Source organism: Lemur catta, chromosome 8 (assembly GCF_020740605.2).
Source record: "Lemur catta isolate mLemCat1 chromosome 8, mLemCat1.pri, whole genome shotgun sequence".
Classification (NCBI taxonomy): domain Eukaryota; kingdom Metazoa; phylum Chordata; class Mammalia; order Primates; family Lemuridae; genus Lemur; species Lemur catta.
Window position 1 is genome coordinate 82,877,906 of NC_059135.1, and position 17,672 is coordinate 82,895,577.

Consider the following 17,672-nt stretch of genomic DNA (forward strand, 5'->3'; position numbering starts at 1 on the left):
TCCGACTGAACCTAAGCTGAGATAAGAAGAAACCACAGTCTGTCATCTCTATCCAACATCGTAGAGGTTGCAGACCAATATTAAATAAAGCAAAGCTGTGGACGTGAGATACAAATACAGCCAAATTACCTGCTCGCATTGGTCCATGGCGACTGGCTTGCCGTCACTGCGCACACAGGTCAGCAGGCGGGTCCTGACGCCTTGACCACAGGTCGCATTTTCACTCAGCTGGCACGTGCTCCACTCTACAGGCATAGGATCACCCACACTGAGTTTCATAATTACGGCCATGTGAGCAAAATGCAACAAACCTTGATTATCTGCATTGGTGGAGGGTAGTTCATACATAATCCTAAAACCATTTCCAGGTGGCTTCGGAAAGAATCATACAATTCTTTTATTGCAAAACCAACAAACAAAATCAAAAACTAAGTAAACAAAGAAAAGTGAGCTACCTTCCTAAGATTTCTTTCTGGAGATAAAGAGCCAAAATGGCTTGTTAGAGACCATCTCATAGTTGGCTGGCGTAGGAGAGGAAAGACACAGACAAGGACAGTAGAGAAAAACCAGTTTGGAATCAACTATTTGTTGGGGGTTTTTGAGAGAGAAAACAGCCATATGCCAGTTGCTATGCTCTAAATGTTTCTGTCCACCCCAGATTCAGATATTAAAATCCTAATCCTCAAGGTGATGGTGTTTGAAGGGGAGAGTTTGGGAGGTGATTTGATCAGGAGGGTGGAGCCCTCAAGAATGTGATTAGTCCCTTTCATAAAAGAGGCCCAAGGCAGCTTGTTTGTCCCTTCCATCCTGTGAGGACGTGGCAAGAAGGTGCCATCCATGAGGAATGGGCCCTTGCCAGACACTGAATGGATCAGCCTCCAGAACTGTTAGAAATAAATTTTTATTGTTTATAAGTTACCAAGTCTTTGGTAATTTGTTATAGTAGCCTCAGCAGACTAAGACACCAGTCTTCAGTGAAAACTTGAAAATCTTTTCAAGTATGAATCCAATCATCTAAACCATTTGACACATTTGATACAGTGTAGCCAAGAGAGATGCCCCATAAACGAAAGGGCAAGAGACATACAGGACTGTATGAAGTGTTCCCAAAACTCTAATTTTTTCAAATTAGGCTATCATGAGAGAAGACTTTATAGATTTGGCTAGTCACATTACAAACTAGACAGTGGAGACATAGAATAAATTATCCCATAATTAATCTGATTCTTAAACTCTGATTGTTGATGTTGGTAGAAAGGAAAATCCTCGATTATATACAATCTGAACCACTTTAAGGATATTTTTTATACTTGATAAATGATCTAAGAGTTTAACAGGAATAGCAAACCACTGTTGTAGTAAAATCAGTCTTTTAAAGATATGCTCTGCCAATAAAGAAAATTTCATTGTATTTCTTACAACTTACTGTGAAAACCAAAGAATTATTTTTGTCTAGAGACAAAGAACACATACACAAGGTCATCTTTCACCCATAAAGACAATCATACAGCCCCACAGAATTTGCCACAAGGTTTTTTATGTGAGGAATCTCAGCAGTGCCAATGTGGCCACAGTGGTGAATTTTTCTCAGAGAATCTGGGTGCTTTGCCCCTGCAGGCGTGTGGTGGTTTGGTTGTCAGTATTGAATTCAATGCTGTGACTTATCACAGTTCCACATTTTGTGGCATTTTTTGTATATCTGTTGCTGCAGGGAATGACAGTTGGCAGATCATTGCAACTGTAACAGTCCACTGGTTTTAGAAACTTAGCACTGTGGTGCCTGGGAAAAACTCGAGCAGTGAATAACTGCTGATTTAACGAGGCTGATGTGATTCCCAGTGCCTTTAAAACATCCCTGACAGGGTCAGGCCTGCCATTCATCCTTACTGAGACTTATAGAGAAAGTACATCACAGGTTTGAATTTCTGAAATAATAAAAGCCGTGAAAGAGAAAACCCTTGTGACAATATGATTACATTCGTCTCTCAATGATAAATTATCATTTACTACTTACTTTTGTTTGTTTGTTTCAGTTTATCATGGCTTCATTCACCATAACTCTGAAACATTGCCCAATCTTTCCAAGCATCTCTTAGGATAGAGATTTTAGGTGGTCTTGCTAAAGCTACATGCCAAGAGTGGATACTTCTTGCTAGGAGCCGATACTGGAAATACCAAGTCCTCAGCCTTTTGTGCATCATACTCACACATTCTACTCTCCGACCTTTATCCCCAAAATGAAAACACACACAAATATTCCCTCATTAGTCAATGTTCAGAGAAAACCACAAGGTCATAGCTTGCAACTGTACCTGTTAGATTGTACTGGAACTGGAAGCAATTTTCATTAAGGAGGCAGGGCCGCACCTGTGAGTCTTCAGCACATGTCCTTGAGTTCAGCGAGGGTCTCAGCAGATGACGGGTTCTTCTCTGCATTGTGTGGGGGTCACATGACTATGAAAATGAAAGGGCAGGCAGAGTTAGCCTCGTGGTTAGTTGATAAATTATTCATGATTATTTGTATACAAGTAGGTGCATGTATAACAACTACTGGGAAGAAACCATTGAGAGTGTTAAACATAATACTTAGAAAACAAAACCAGTCTATGATTCGTTGCAAATTATTTTTTCACCTGATAACTCTTTCCTTTTCCATGTTGTCTTGAAGGCTACATTTCTCCCCCTCATGTATAATTAAGCACATGGAGACTATTTTCATCATTTAAACTCACGCTGAAGTCTCAAATAATCTGCCACAAAGTAAGAGATCCATACATTTTGAGTAGTTAAAAAAGACACTTTCCCTGTGACCTCAGATAGTCTAGTCCAACAGAAATAATCACACAGAACACTTTAATGGGAAAATCATTTTTAAAACCCTAGAACAAACAGGTATAGAGAGGGAATTATGAAATCAATATTGCCAATATACCAGAACTTTCTCCTTATTTGGGTGCTCCTTTGATCCTCAGGGCATGCTTTTGCCCTTTCAGCAAAATTAATGTAAAAATGTGAACTCCAAAGATCTACTGCAAATGTCACGATACCAATGGGTCCACAAGTCCTCTAACAGCCTCAGCTCACAGAATCCTGTTGAGCCAGGTATACCTGCCTGCCAACCCTCATCCAACTGGTCTACCTACAGTGGGCCTTCGAGCGCCTCCCACTGGAACAATCTGCTTTCCAAACCCTGTCCTTCACCCTCTTCAGAACACTAACAAGTCTAACTTCTTTCACAGTCTTCTCTCTAGTAATGCCAGATTCTTCTCTTCTCTTTTGAGCAACTTTCCACCCATGCTCAGGAAGTTCTCTATAGATTTGCTTCTAAACATATTTATATACATATATATGCATATACATGTATATGTGTGTGTACATATATATATACACACACACATATGTTATGCCTGTCCTTATATTGTCATTCTTTGTTTCTTCATTTCCCTGCCTCTTACTTTACAAACTCTTTGAGGGCATGTTGGATCATGGCTTCTACTTCTCATGTCACTCCTTGAAAATCTTGATATAAATTATACATAGCATATTTTCAACAAATACCATTAAACATGTCCACCACATGCAATTCCAGAACTGCCAAATCTAAAGAGGCCCATAGATTCTTAAGCCACAAGAGAAATAAAAGCCTCTGGATTAAGACCAACAAGTCACCATTTTTTATTTCCTTTATGCTTTCAGATACTGTAGTAAGAACACAACCCTTAATGCCAAGTCTTGGCTATGAATCAAAATGACAATGTTGGATTGCACTGAAATATGCAGAAAAGAAGGCCACAGGTTTTTCTCCTAATTTTAAAAGTTTGGACCACTGAAACACATTTGCTATCCATGTGACTCCATATTTGGATAATCTGCCAATACTTGTAATTTTAATTTTACATTTAAATGTATCAAATTGTCTCTAGACAATCAAGAAGGGCCACTGAAACCTAGCAATTATTCTTAATTATCTACACATGAATCCCATGCTAATTGCACGCCAATAATTTATTGTTATTTTACCAATTAATCTGAATGTTTGTTCTCATGGGGAGGAATAATAACAAATGATTTGTCAATAAAAGAAAATGAAAGTGCCTTGGCAAATACTCCTGATTAGTGCTCTACTGCATTTCTAGCTTATAATCAATTAATGTCTAAAACACATGAATATGGGTAAGGGCTTATGTACCTGCTTAGTCTAAGACATCAAATAAAAGAGAAAATAAAACACATACACAAAAATCAAATTGCTATGTAACCTTGAACAACTCACTTACGTAGTTTATACTCTACCTTAGATCCTCATCTAAACCTAGGAGACAAAGGATGGGGTGTAATTTGATGAGATCTAAGAATTTCTCCCCTTAGATCTCACAGTGTGTCTATGTCTGCTTGACCTGATTTTCAAATATCCTCTTGAGCCTCATCCATCATTCATACCATGTAGACCTTGATAATTGCTAGAAACTAATATATAGAAACCAACATTGCAAGTAACTCTCCTACTAACTCTTCATCTGTAGAAACGGGCAAAGGTTAGCATGGGTAACTGAAATCCACAGACAGCATCCAACCTAATCTCAGGCAATATTTTATACTCTACCTGATATAAATTGTCCTGGTACTGCTAACAATTAATACACTACTATGTCTCCTTATTTCTTTCTCTTATCTATTTACGGGAAGTTTAGCGTGTTTCCCTAGATTTCTTTCTATTAGCTATGTATAGGAAGTTTGCAAAATAATAATTAGCCACAAGAGAGGTGGGGGTGGGGATAAGGAAAAAAGAAGAAAAGAAAGGCTTTTTTCTGGATGATTTTTTTATTGGGTTAAGACTCCTCAAATATAAATCTGGACCTCCTCTTCTCTAGAGTGATTATATAAAGACATAACTATCAATTTTCTAAATATAGAGGTGGGAAAATGATATGTAGATAACTAACCCCAAATCAACTTTGGATCAGTTTCATTACAAAGATTGAGGTTATATAGCTAAAGATTATTTGCCAGAGAATAAGATGACCAATAAGAACAAGTTACTCTCTAGTACATAAACCTCTTTATGAGATTAGATTTTCTAACTTACTACCTGTGCAAATGAGCACTTGCCTTTAAGTTCCATCCTTCCACATGACATGCCCTTCCACGTTTTGTTCTCTCCAGAAGAAAAGCCTCTTGCCTGACCTAAATACTTGTATTTATATCCTTCAAAATGAAACCAGATGTCCCTTCTGTGAGCTCCCACTGACTTCCTTGACCCATAATAAATGGAATCACCCCGTCTAGTAGTCGTTTCCACTAAACTCTTACATATATTGATTTGTGTGCATTCCTTCCTGTAGGCTATTTAGAGAGTCCATGTTTGAATTGTCTTGGACATTCTGAGCCTAGTACTTATGGCTCGTACAGAGTAAGAAAATAATAAATACTTGTTATGTAGCATAATTTGGCTCTTCCTGGAAAATAAGACTGTATTTTTGTAAGCTGCCATTAACATACAAATGGTCAACTCTGTATTATGATCAGATTGCCTGAATGTAAGAGTTTGCCATAGGTCTGTATATCTGATAAAAAGAATAATCTTTTCTCTAATTCTCATAGGTTTCCTACAAAATCTTGATGGAATTTTCTAGAATAATATAATCCATCGTTATATTAGTGAAACATATTCATAAATGAGTTTTAATTAACCCATATAAAAGATGACAGATAATTTGGCTAAGATTTTTTTTGTTTTCTTGAGACAGGGTTTCACTCTCTCACCTAGGCTGGAATGCAGGGGCATCATCAAAGCTCACTGCAACCTCAAACTCCTGGGCTCAATTGATCCTCCCGCCTCAGCCTCCTGAGTAGCTGGGACTATAGGCATGTGCCACCATGCTCAACTAATTTTTATATCTTTTGTATGTTTTAAATAAATCCAATCAAGGAGGTATAATTTGATATTTTTCTCACTATCATTGAACTATTAATAATCATGGTTTAATAAAACCTGTGATAAATCCAGTTGCCTGTGAATTTAAGTCACTCTGCAAATTTCCTGTCTAAAGATGAGCATGAATCCAAGGCCTGGCCTTGTCAGCTCCCATCAGATACAGAAACCCAATGACTTTATTCCATTATATGGTCTATCTGATAACTCTGAGATGGTCTCTCCCTCATTTAGATTAGTCCTACTGTAGTAGCTCTGTTGTTTCTCTCTAAAGGAAAAAATGGATCTATACTCCATAAACTTTCGTTTCCTTATTTGGAAAAATAGGGTTACAAGTTCACACATGCAAAAAAAAAAAAAACACTGAAATGCTTCGTAAGGAAAATTTTAATGAAATGAAATCCTGACTCTCAAAGGCTGACAAGGAGTGAGAAAACCTCCAGAGGAGAAAAATCTAGGCCTGAAGAATTGTTACTTGTGCCTTGTATGTTTAAAACAATCCTCAGAGATTCTGAAGAGATGGTTACAGAAGTAAAAAAAAAAAAAAAAAAAAAAACACGTTTCTTGTACATTATGGTGCAATAAGAAGAGCGAAACAAGAAACACATAGACCATATGCTCAGTACAATTAAGTGACAATCCGTCTCTACAAACCCCAAACTGGGAGCACGTGGGACCAATGACTGAAGCTACTGGACCTGTGTGATATCAGCCTGTGACAGGAGAAAGCACACGTAAAAACAGGGCATTTGACAGACCCAAGATCACAAAAATGGAGAATTAAATCTGAGACTGAAAGGAGTTTACACAGTCCCAAAACAGGGGAATATAAGAGGTCCTTGGAGAGATCCAGAAAGCCAATGCAGTCCGCTAGCAGTGAACTCTCAACATTAACAAGCCATAGCTCCCTTCCAGGATGCCCGACTGCCCTCCTCCACCACTCCATTGACACTAAAGAGAAACAGGTGGGAAGAATTTCCAAACTGAGTAAAATAGCAATTAAGGAAAAGAAAGGACCAGTAAGCAAAGTGGGGAAGGAAATGCGAACCAGTAAATCTCACAAAGTAAGGGGCTTTTTTTCCTTGACCACTCAAAAAACAAAAAAAGAGAGAGAGAGTAGTGAAGCAATGAAATGAAATGAAGAAAAACAATACTCCAACACACTCCCTTCTAAAAGTTTACAGAAACCGATTTCACAGAAAAATAAGCAAAAATAGAGATCAAATTCAAGTTCTGCAGAAGGGTTATCTAAGGAAAAAGAGAACAAGGGGCAGAATAACATCCCACAGATTAGGCAATGCAGCAGAAGGACTGGCATGCAAAACAGATGGAAACTACTCTTTCAAAAAGAGCTACCAATTATTTAGGAAATGACATGAGCTATAAAACAACAATATAAACAAGAATCAGAAAAACTCAAAAATCAGGTGATAGAAATCAGTAAATAATTGGAAATAAAAAAGTTTTCAGAAAGGAAAATGAAACTAGAATACAAGAACAAAACTCCAAAAATAATTCCTAAAGGTAAACAAAAAGGTAAAGAAAAACAGAAATAAAAAGCTTTAAAGAAGAGATTAAAGAATTTGAGAAAAACTGGCAAATAGCGAAGTGAGGCAAAACAGATGTCACATACATATGATAGAATTTCAGGAAAAAGAAAACCAAAGCAAGAGCACGGGACTTAACAAAAAGAATACTCACGAAAACCTTCCAATAAAAATGAAGAAAAGGTTTGAAACTACTTATTGAAATGATACATTCGAATCACCAATACTGAGACATATCCTAGCACAATTATTAAGTTTTAAAGAAGAAAATTCTTTGAGTATCAAGGCAAAAATACCAGATGGTTTATAAAGAAAATGAAATCATATTGTTATTTGACTTTTTGACAGGAAAACTTTATGCCAGAAGAAAATGTAGAAATATTATAAAGATACACAAGGAAAAAAAAAGCTCCCATGATCCAAGGATTTTACATCTAGTAAAGCCGACTTTTAATTACAAAGACCATTGATAAATGGGCAAAAGCCCTGAATAGACATTTCTCCAAAGAATACATACAAATGACCAACAGGTATATGAAAAAATGCTCAACAACACCAATCATTAGGGAAATGCAAATCAAAATCACCTCACGCCAATTAGAATGACTATTATCAAAAAGACAAAAAATAACAAATGCTGCAGTAGAGAAAGGAGAGAATGTAATTAGTACAGTCATTATGGAAAACAATGTGGAAGTTCCTCAAAAAATTAAAAACAGAGCTCCATATGATCCAGCAATCACACTACCAGGTATATTACCAAAGGCAATGAAATCAGTATGTTGAAGAGATATCTACATTTCTATGTTTATTGCAGAATTATCCTCAAATAGGCAACGTGGAGAATCAACTTAAGTGTCTACCAATGGATGAATGGATAAATAAAAGGTGGTGTATATACACAATGGAATACTATTAATATTCAATCACACACACAAAAAAATGAAATCCTATTATTTGTGGCAATGTGGATGAACCTAGAGGACATATTGTTAAGTGAAATAAGCCAGGCCCACAAAGGCAAATATCACAGGGTTTCACTCATATGTAGAATCTAAAGAAGTTGATCTCATAGAAGTAGAGAGTAGAATAGTGGTTACCAGAGGCTGGAGAGGGGTGGGGGAGGAAGACATGGGGAGAGATTGATCAATTAGTGCAAAGTTACAGTTAGGAGGAAGTAGTACTGGTGTTCTAGTGCACACGAGGGTGATTATGGTTAACAATATTATATTGTATATTTCAAAATAGCTAGAAAAGAGGATTAATGATATATGTATACATTAATGATCAAATCAGGGTATTTAGCATATCCATCACCTCATATAAATGCTAAATATATGAGGTGACGGATATGCTAAATACCCTAATTTGATCATTAATGTATACATATATCAAAACATCACAGTGTACCCCATAAATATTTATAATTATGTGCAATCAAAAACAAAAGGAAAAAGACCATAGATAAACTTTTAATAACAAGCAATAACCCAAAGAATATTGTTTCCATGAGCCCTTCCTTAGGAATTTACTGGGGACTGAGTTTTACACAACCACAATGGGTGGAAAGACATCAATATTAAGACTAAGAATTAGCCAACTTCACATGTAGAATTTATGTAAGGGTTATATGCTCTGAAAATAGATAAAACACATATGTAAAAGAATGACAAGAACTTATGTGAAAAATATTAACATTTTTAAGTACTCATAGTGGTGGTGTAGGTATTATTCTGAGAATGTTTTCTGTTATGTGGAATAAAGTAAATATCTTAATTATTATATATTCTATTTCTGTTATCTCCACTGCCCTTGATAAGCTTTATTCTTAGTATGCAAAAATGACATATAGATATAAGACAGAACTTAAGTGAAGTCCTATAGTTCTGAATTTGAATTGGAGACATTAGCATCAACCCATTTTTATATTTCATCTTCAAAATAAAATAATTGAAATATATTTCAAAGTTCTGCCTACTCTTGTGCATAGAAGCAGTGGAACCCAGTAACAGGGAGCATCCCTAGAGCTCTTACTGTGGCACTGAAGAGCCATTTCCACTGAAATAAGGCAGGACTTTTTAGAGAAATAGATGACTCCAAGTCCGGCAAATGAAATGCCCAAGATGAACCTGAAACATGCTGACATATCATATAGCAAGGACGCTAACAAAGACGACCAGAGTCTTTATTGAAATATTTATAGAATACATTTAAAAAAGATTAGCACTAGGACAACCTGGATGTTAAAAAATATATAACTGAAAAGAATTAAAACATATCAAATTAGTTTAAATCTATGATTTCATAATGATACAAAGAAAGTCACAGGTGGTGAAAATTGCTAAGAAAACATTTTGAAAAGTGGTAAATAAAGAGTTAAAATAAATACAGAGTTATTTTGAAAACTGGTAAATAAGCATCTTTCCTGCCTTCTCTATACAAAATAAATTATCAGGTAATTAAATAGCAGATGGAAAATTAAATAGCAGAGGCAAAATTTCTCCTAATAGAGTAGTTCTACAAATAAATGAGGATGACAGACTTGGAATGTTGCCATTTTGTATCTTCTAAATGATAAAGTGTCTAGTTATTGACCATCAATGCTAAGCTCACAAAAAGTGACGACCATACATTATGTGCTTCCTGATGAAGGGCACACCTTCTATGAAGGAGTCCTGCCAAAGACTGATGGGGCTTCTATAGACAACTCCCAATTTACAGGAAATTCAAGGACAAAGGAGTTGTTAAACCTCACCATGGAGATGCAACTCTCAAAAAGACAGACTGGAATTTTTATGTGACAGGTGGCGTGTTGTCCTCACCAATAAATGACTAGGAAGGAAAACAAAAAAGATATGGGAGGAGAAGAGAGATTAAAAGAGATTTAGAGATATATATGAAGACATATATATGAAGGCATATATATATATTGGCATATATGAAGATATATATGAAGGCATATATATATATTGGCATATATGAAGATATATATGAAGGCACAACTAAGTTATTAATATAATATTTGGTCCATTTGGGTTATAGATCTATAAGGAGAAATAAGAAAAAGATTATTATAGAATTCAATGCAGTGTTTATTTTTGAGGGAAGTGAGAAAGTTATAATTAGGAGAAGGCTGTGAAGCTCTTCCTTCTAGGGTAGCTAGGAAGGTTCTACCTCCTAGGTGACTGCTATAAGGGCATTTGCCTGATAATGATTTAATTTTATATTTGTTATATGCAGTTTCCTGTATTTGTGTCATAATTACCAAATTGAAAAAGTTAAAAAAATAATTTCTTTCTTACTATTCTTGGAAAATTTAAGCTTGTCTTCATTATGGGATTTGATGGAGTCCTGACAACAGTCTTTTCCAAAGCGTGTGGCTTACTATAGTGTGTTAATAGGTGCCAAAAGAGAAAAACAAGGGGTTGCTAGCCAAACGCATTTAAGGGAACATTGAGCTAAGCTGTGCTAAAGAAATATTTTTACAGTAGGACTTTACTATGTTTGATAGAGTCCACTATTAGTTATTAAAATTGTTCTCTTTTTCTTCCTAGGCACAGGATTGGACCATATATCCCAGACTTCTTTGCAGTTGGATGTGACTACATAACCGAATTCCTGCAAATGACAGGTAAGTGGGAGGCCACGTGTGACACTTTCTCTCCTAATCCTAAATCCTACTGGTGGTCCTCCAAGCTCTTCAACCCCTCCAGGGAGCTAGAATAGCGATTGCCAGAGTGACTTTGAAAGCCAAACTTGAAGATGGCAGACCCACCATGGGCCTGGAGGCCAGAGTGACTGTGTGGGGAAGACAGTGTCCCTTCTGCACTTGAAAAATCCACTTAGGACTATTTATAGTTGATTGGCAAAACTATATTGCATGTGAATCATTACAATTTGAGGCTATTTATTTTTACGCATCACAACTACTACGTGTACATTGTGATCTTCCATGAGTCTCAAAGTTTTATTTATCAATTTAGCATCCACATAATACATTTTGGACTACAGATTCCAGCAACATAAATGAATATGAAATTCTTTGTAAATTATAAAGTTATTAATTATCTATATGAATCACTTGGTCTCCTTGAAGACTTTTCTATTGAGGTTTCCATTCATTTTAAACAAATAGTTTTTGAGAATACATTAAATGCAAGGCACTGCACCAATGAATAAAACATCATCTCAGGGAGGATTTTCTTTTTGTAGTTTAGATTTTCAAGAGATCATACCTTGTCTTCACAAAAGATGTACAATTACATTCTAAAAGAACATACTAGGGTTTTAAAAGGAAATGGAACTATTTCATCCTCCCTACAAAAAAAGTGCTTACTGTATTTGCCACTGAGGAAGTTAGATTTAATTTACTAATTTGTCTGTATTAGAAGTTAAGTGGTGGCAGGTGAGTGAGTTAGTCTTAGTCATCCAAAGATGCGTTGTTTTAAACCTCAAGCAGTTACATATTAGTGGGTTGTAAAAACAACATTAATAGCTAATATTTTTATAGTGCTTACCATGTGCCAGTCACTGTTCTAAGTTCTTTAGCTTATTTTATCTTCATAACTGCCTTATGATGTAGATATATTACTACCCCTATTTTACCGATGATGCAGAGAGGCTAAGCAATTTTAACAAGATCACACAGCTAGAAAGAGGCAGAGCCATGGTTCCAACCCCACCAGTCTTGTGAGTATGTGTTTTCAACTATGTGATTTTGGTTCTCAATTTAGTGGGTCAAAACCAGAAATTTTAAAACTGGTAGAGTATGGATAGAAAATATCTGTCACATTCTCAGGGTAAGAATTATTTCATAAAACTTTTGTGAGTAAATATAATATTCATATGTAAATGATGTATGTGCTGTGTTGTGATATAAAATGTATTTCTTACAGTAGGTCATGGTCAAAAATGTTTATAAGACACCGATCTAATAAAAAATTCTTATCAAAAGAATCCTTCCATTTAATAGACTGTCATGATCATTATTGCAAAACTGTGTTCTCATTACACAGGTTCGTTTATCTGTTTTTTATTTGGCAAGTATATGCTATAACTCTTTTTAAAGGTAGGCATTCACTCTCTTTTTTTCTCCAGAGTAATTCTTTATAGAGTAGAAACTAGTTTCTTCTGTAAATACTAGGATTAATTTCAGGGTAAAACAATTATCAAATTAAGTTTATACCCAGAAAACTCACATTATTTTCAATTATATGGGATCCAAAGCATAAATGTGATACTTAAATATAAACTTGTAAGGCAAATTAATTTCTTAAGCATATCACTTCCCATAAAAAATGGGTATGGGCCAGGCGCGGTGGCTCACGCCTGTAATCCTAGCCCTTTGGGAGGCCGAGGCGGGTGGATCGCTCAAGGTCAGGAGTTCCAGACCAGCCTGAGCGAGACCCTGTCTCTACTAAAAATAGAAATAAAAAAAAATTACCTGGACAACTAAAAATATATATAGAAAAAATTAGCCAGGCATGGTGGTGCATGCCTGTAATCCCAGCTACTTGGGAGGCTGAGGCAGTAGGATCGCTTAAGCCCAGGAGTTTGAGGTTGCTGTGAGCTAGGCTGATGCCACGGCACTCACTCTAGCCCGGGCAACAAAGTGAGACTCTGTCACAAAAAAAAAAAAAAAAAAAAAAAAAAAATGGGTATGAGAGCAGGCTGGTGTCTACACCCTATCTAGATAAATCAAACTTAACCAGAGGGGAAGAAAAAGGGAGGGCCTAGGTCAACTCCAGTTGACTCTTCATGTAATGGATGAGCAAGTATATTTAGGATATTCCCTTTCACAGGATTCTTTGTGACAGAATAGGAAGTAGAGTCGAAACTCAAAAACTACTGTTCACCATTTAGGTATGGACTAACCCACATCAATATTGGCCATAAATTGGAAGGAGGTAGAATTTAAGGGGGTACCCAGCAGTCAAGACTCAGAAAGTGTTCAAGTCTGTATGTTTTAACTCATCTCTTCTTAACTCATCTCTTCTAATGACCCGGGGCTTATTCATGTTAGCCATGTCTTCCATGGACTCTCTCAACACTAGAAAACTCATTCTCCAAGTGTAATCTCAAGACCAGCAGCATTAACATCACCTGGGAACTTGTTAGAAATGTAAATTATTGGACCCCAATCTCAGATCCACTGAGGCAAAAACTCTGGGAAAAACAAAAACAAATATCTATTCAGCCTTGTCACAGTTTAGATAAAAGCATAATCTTGAATCATGAAAATATTCTGATATTCTTATTTTTTCTGTAACCATAATTCTCTGGGATAGGAAACTCCAAATGACATCATGTTTCAATTACAAACCAAATTAAAAATATTTTAGAATAAAAATGGGATGCATCTTCAAAAAAAATCAACCAATTTAGGAATTAATTTTATGTGTCAATATGGCAATTTTAAATAATCAGGCTTTAGCATTGGTCAAAATCCAGGGCAGAAAACAGCCTCATACATTTGGGGATGTATCCACTGATGTGATCTCCCAGAAGAAAATATTTGAAAATCTATATCAAAAGCAATTCTGTAACAGAAATATAAGGAAACCATAAGGTACATACAAAAATGTCTACATCATTCCCAACAGTCTTATGTAATAATAAAAACAGAGAACCTAAATGCTCATCAGTTAAGGACTGATTGAATTAATTACTATATATATATATATATATATATATATATATATATACACAAGACAAATTATTGTATATCTATAAAAATTATTTTTAGAAAAATAATTAATCATACAGTGAATAGTTATGATACAAACATTTGTAACCCCATAATATTCTGAAATAAAAAATATCATATTAAAACAAACAAACAAAAGAAAACCAGAAATCAACTCTAGGGGTTGGGATCCAGCAATCTGTGTTCTAATGAGTCCTCCAGGTGACTCTAAGCATATTCTAGTTTGAAAACCACCGTTCTCAAACCACTGTTTCTCAACTTTGTATGTAAAATAACAAACTCCTGATTTCCCCATGCCCCAGCATCCTCCCCTATTCTTTCCCATATCTGTTCATGGCAAATCCAATGATATCCAAAGGCTCAGGTAAAACTTCTGAAGTCATTTCTGCTTTATCCTTCTCATACCTTACAACCAAATCCTGGGCAAATTTTCAGCTCTATTTTCAAAGTAGAATGCACAATCTCTCCACTTCTCACCATTTGCACCACTGCTACCCTGGTCAAAGACTCTACCACCTTTCACTTAGATTACAAAAATAACCTCATAACTGACTCTGCTCTTTGCATTCTATAGATTATGTTAAATCCTGGGGCCAGAATTATCCTTTTAAAATAGTGTAAGTCTGGCTGGGCGCAGTGGCTCACGCCTGTAATCCTAGCACTCTGGGAGGCCAAGGCAGGCAGATTGTTTGAGCTCAGGAGTTTGAGACCAGCTTGAGCAAGAGTGAGACCCCGTCTCTACTAAAAAAAATAGAAAGAAATTATTTGGGCAACTAAAAATATCTAGAAAAAATTAGCCGGGCATGGTGGCCCGTGCCTGTAGTCCCAGCTACTCAGGAGGCTGAGGCAGTAGGATTGCTTGAGCCCAGGAGTTTGAGGTTGCTGTGAGCTAGGCTGATGCCATGACACTCTAGCCCAGGCAACAGAGTGAGACTCTGTCTCAAAAATAAATAAATAAAAAAAAATAAAAATAAAATATTGTGAGTCACAGCACTTAACTCCTCTCTTCCATACCCTTATAAATGGTTTCTCAGCTTTCAGGGGGAAAATCCAGTCCATTTCTTTGCATACAAAGTGCTACACAATCTGTTCCAGCACTACCTCTGGATGCTTGTGGTCTGTTCTTTTCCTGCCGACACCATCTGTCCCATTCACCACTCTGGCCTCCTTGATGTTCTTGGAGAACTCTAAGCAATCCCTTGCCTCAAAGATTTGCTCTTGCTATTCCCTCTGCCTATAATGCTCTTCTTCCAGTACTTGTAGAATTCGCTCCTTTACTTCCTTCAGGTCACCAATACTCAAAGGCTACCCTATTAGAGAGGCCTTCTTTGACCATGGTATATAATAATATCAACAACTCCTCTATGTCATTCCTTGTCCTCCTACACACACAGACACACACACACACACACACACACACACACATACACACACATATATATATTCTTCTCCGTATCATTTATCACTAATTGATATGTAATATACTAAATTGGTGCTTTTTGGGGTGTTTTGTTTGTCTTAAATTATATCTCTCCCCTCCACTAGAAAGTAAGCACCATGAAGGCTGAAACTTGATTCTGTTGATTATTGATATTCTAGTATCTGGAATAGGCCTGTGCCCATAAGAGATACTTGACAAATAAATTTCAACAGATAGTGTGTGAGTGAGTGACAACTGAAGCTTTGCAAAGGTAGTCTGGCCAATTAATTGGCTCAAAAAGAGAGAAGATTTATCACTTAGCTTCCCCAGGGTTTGGGGGTATTTAATGAGTTTAATGAGATTAATGAACATACGTGTTCTGAATTCCTGGGAGTTTTGGATTTTGCAAGTGTTGTATACTCTGATTACTAATTTATTTTACACAAATAAAAAGATAGCATACAACAAAGGAATATTTACTATGATATCATAGCAAAACTAATCAGAAATGAAAATATTGTAAACTAAAGTGGTCAATTTGAAGGGCCAGGGGCTTGGAGTCCTGGGTCCTATAGTGTGGCTGTCTCTTTTGTCTCTTCCTATACTTTCCCCTAGATTTGACGGATCCAATAAGATATGCAAATCTGTTCGTAGAAGAATAGTCCCTTCTAGCTTCTGCTGGTCTTTTGAGAGAGAAAATGGATAATAATGATGGAGTTTGAAACATATTCTGAGTGCTGTCTTAGCACCAAAATAATAGCATTAGGAAACATTTTAGTGAATCAACACATGCCTGGTACTGTGCTGAACATTCCACGTTTATTATCTCACCGAAACTTCAACCTTCCAATGGGCTAGGTGTACTTTTAATATCCTTGTTTTTACAGATGTTAAAATTGAAGCTCAAATATAACAACTTTACAGTAGATGCACAAGCCAGGATTTGAATATAAGAAGGCTAATTTTCTCCTCAGTATCTGTTCTACTTGTAAAATGCTGGTGCTTGTGGAATATGTTGAGGTGGGAAAATAGGTAAAACAATGCATCACAGAGCTCTATTTTGATTGTTGTCATTGTAACCTAGAAAGAATTTAGCATGGACAATGGTAATTAAAGATGGAGAAGGAGAGAGGGAATAGATACTAGGCACTGCAGCTTATAAGCTAACCAAAAAGCAAAATAAATAACAGACTAAAGAATGGGAGAGTCAAACTAAGGATAGAACAATGAATAAGGTTTGCTGCCTGCCTTTGAAGAGCCCATGGTTCATAAAAGATGTTCCTAGTCTAGGGGCCTGGCTTGTCAGATTTAGAGAGTTAATTGGAAGGAAAAGTGCCAGAAACATGTCTCAGTATAATGGGACTGACAAGAGCAGGAGCAAAAACTATGATATCATCAAGATGATATAATGTTACTGGTAAGGTTTTGCTGGTCCACTGCTAAGAAGTTAGAATGATGCATAAATATTAGTACATTTTTGCTTAGCTAAGATGTTTGGATGAAGATTTTATAATGGCAAGGTATAATTCCCACATAGTCTTTCTGACTGGTATTTTATGGAACTAAGGAGTTGTGGCGTTTCCTTTCAAGAGGGCTGACCAGAAGCATTTCATGCATGTGTCATCCACTTAGAAGAACCAAACTAGTGTGTAGACAATCACTCTTTGAATACATTATTCAAAGGAGAACACAGGTGTTCAACAGAAAAGTGATAGGAAAAACCAAACATTAGGCTTGCTTGGCTGGGACTGGATGGGAGCAGGGAGTGACACCCCAGTACAGGAACACGGTGAGTGACAGTCCAGTCTTTCTGTGGTCCATAGGAGAGCACCTAGACATCCTCTTGCCTTCAGAATCTAACTTAGGGAGCTGCTAGGAGACTGTGAGAAGGAACAGCTCCAAGGAGGGAGCTTGCCCTAGGTCTCACACCCTTTCTGAAACCTACGCAGCTACAGTAAGATGCCATTTTCGATCCTAGCTTTTAACAGACTGTGTGCTGTTCTGGGACCCAGTGGAGTCAGTCCTAGGCATTAGGGAAACTCAGGCTGTTCCTTGCAGAACTAGGGA

General features: G+C 36.6%; 1 protein-coding gene across 1 annotated transcript in view; it reads right to left on the bottom strand.

Annotated features, from left to right (window-relative positions):
* Positions 1 to 17,672, bottom strand: part of THSD7B (thrombospondin type 1 domain containing 7B) — a 718,374-nt gene that overhangs the window by 45,697 nt on the left and 655,005 nt on the right. The window contains exons 17-18 of the mRNA XM_045559264.1: positions 2,313 to 2,454; positions 130 to 245 (exon numbers count right to left, since the gene is read on the bottom strand). Of these exons, the coding sequence (XP_045415220.1) occupies positions 130 to 245; positions 2,313 to 2,454 (258 nt within the window). The remainder of the gene's footprint in view (positions 1 to 129; positions 246 to 2,312; positions 2,455 to 17,672) is intronic.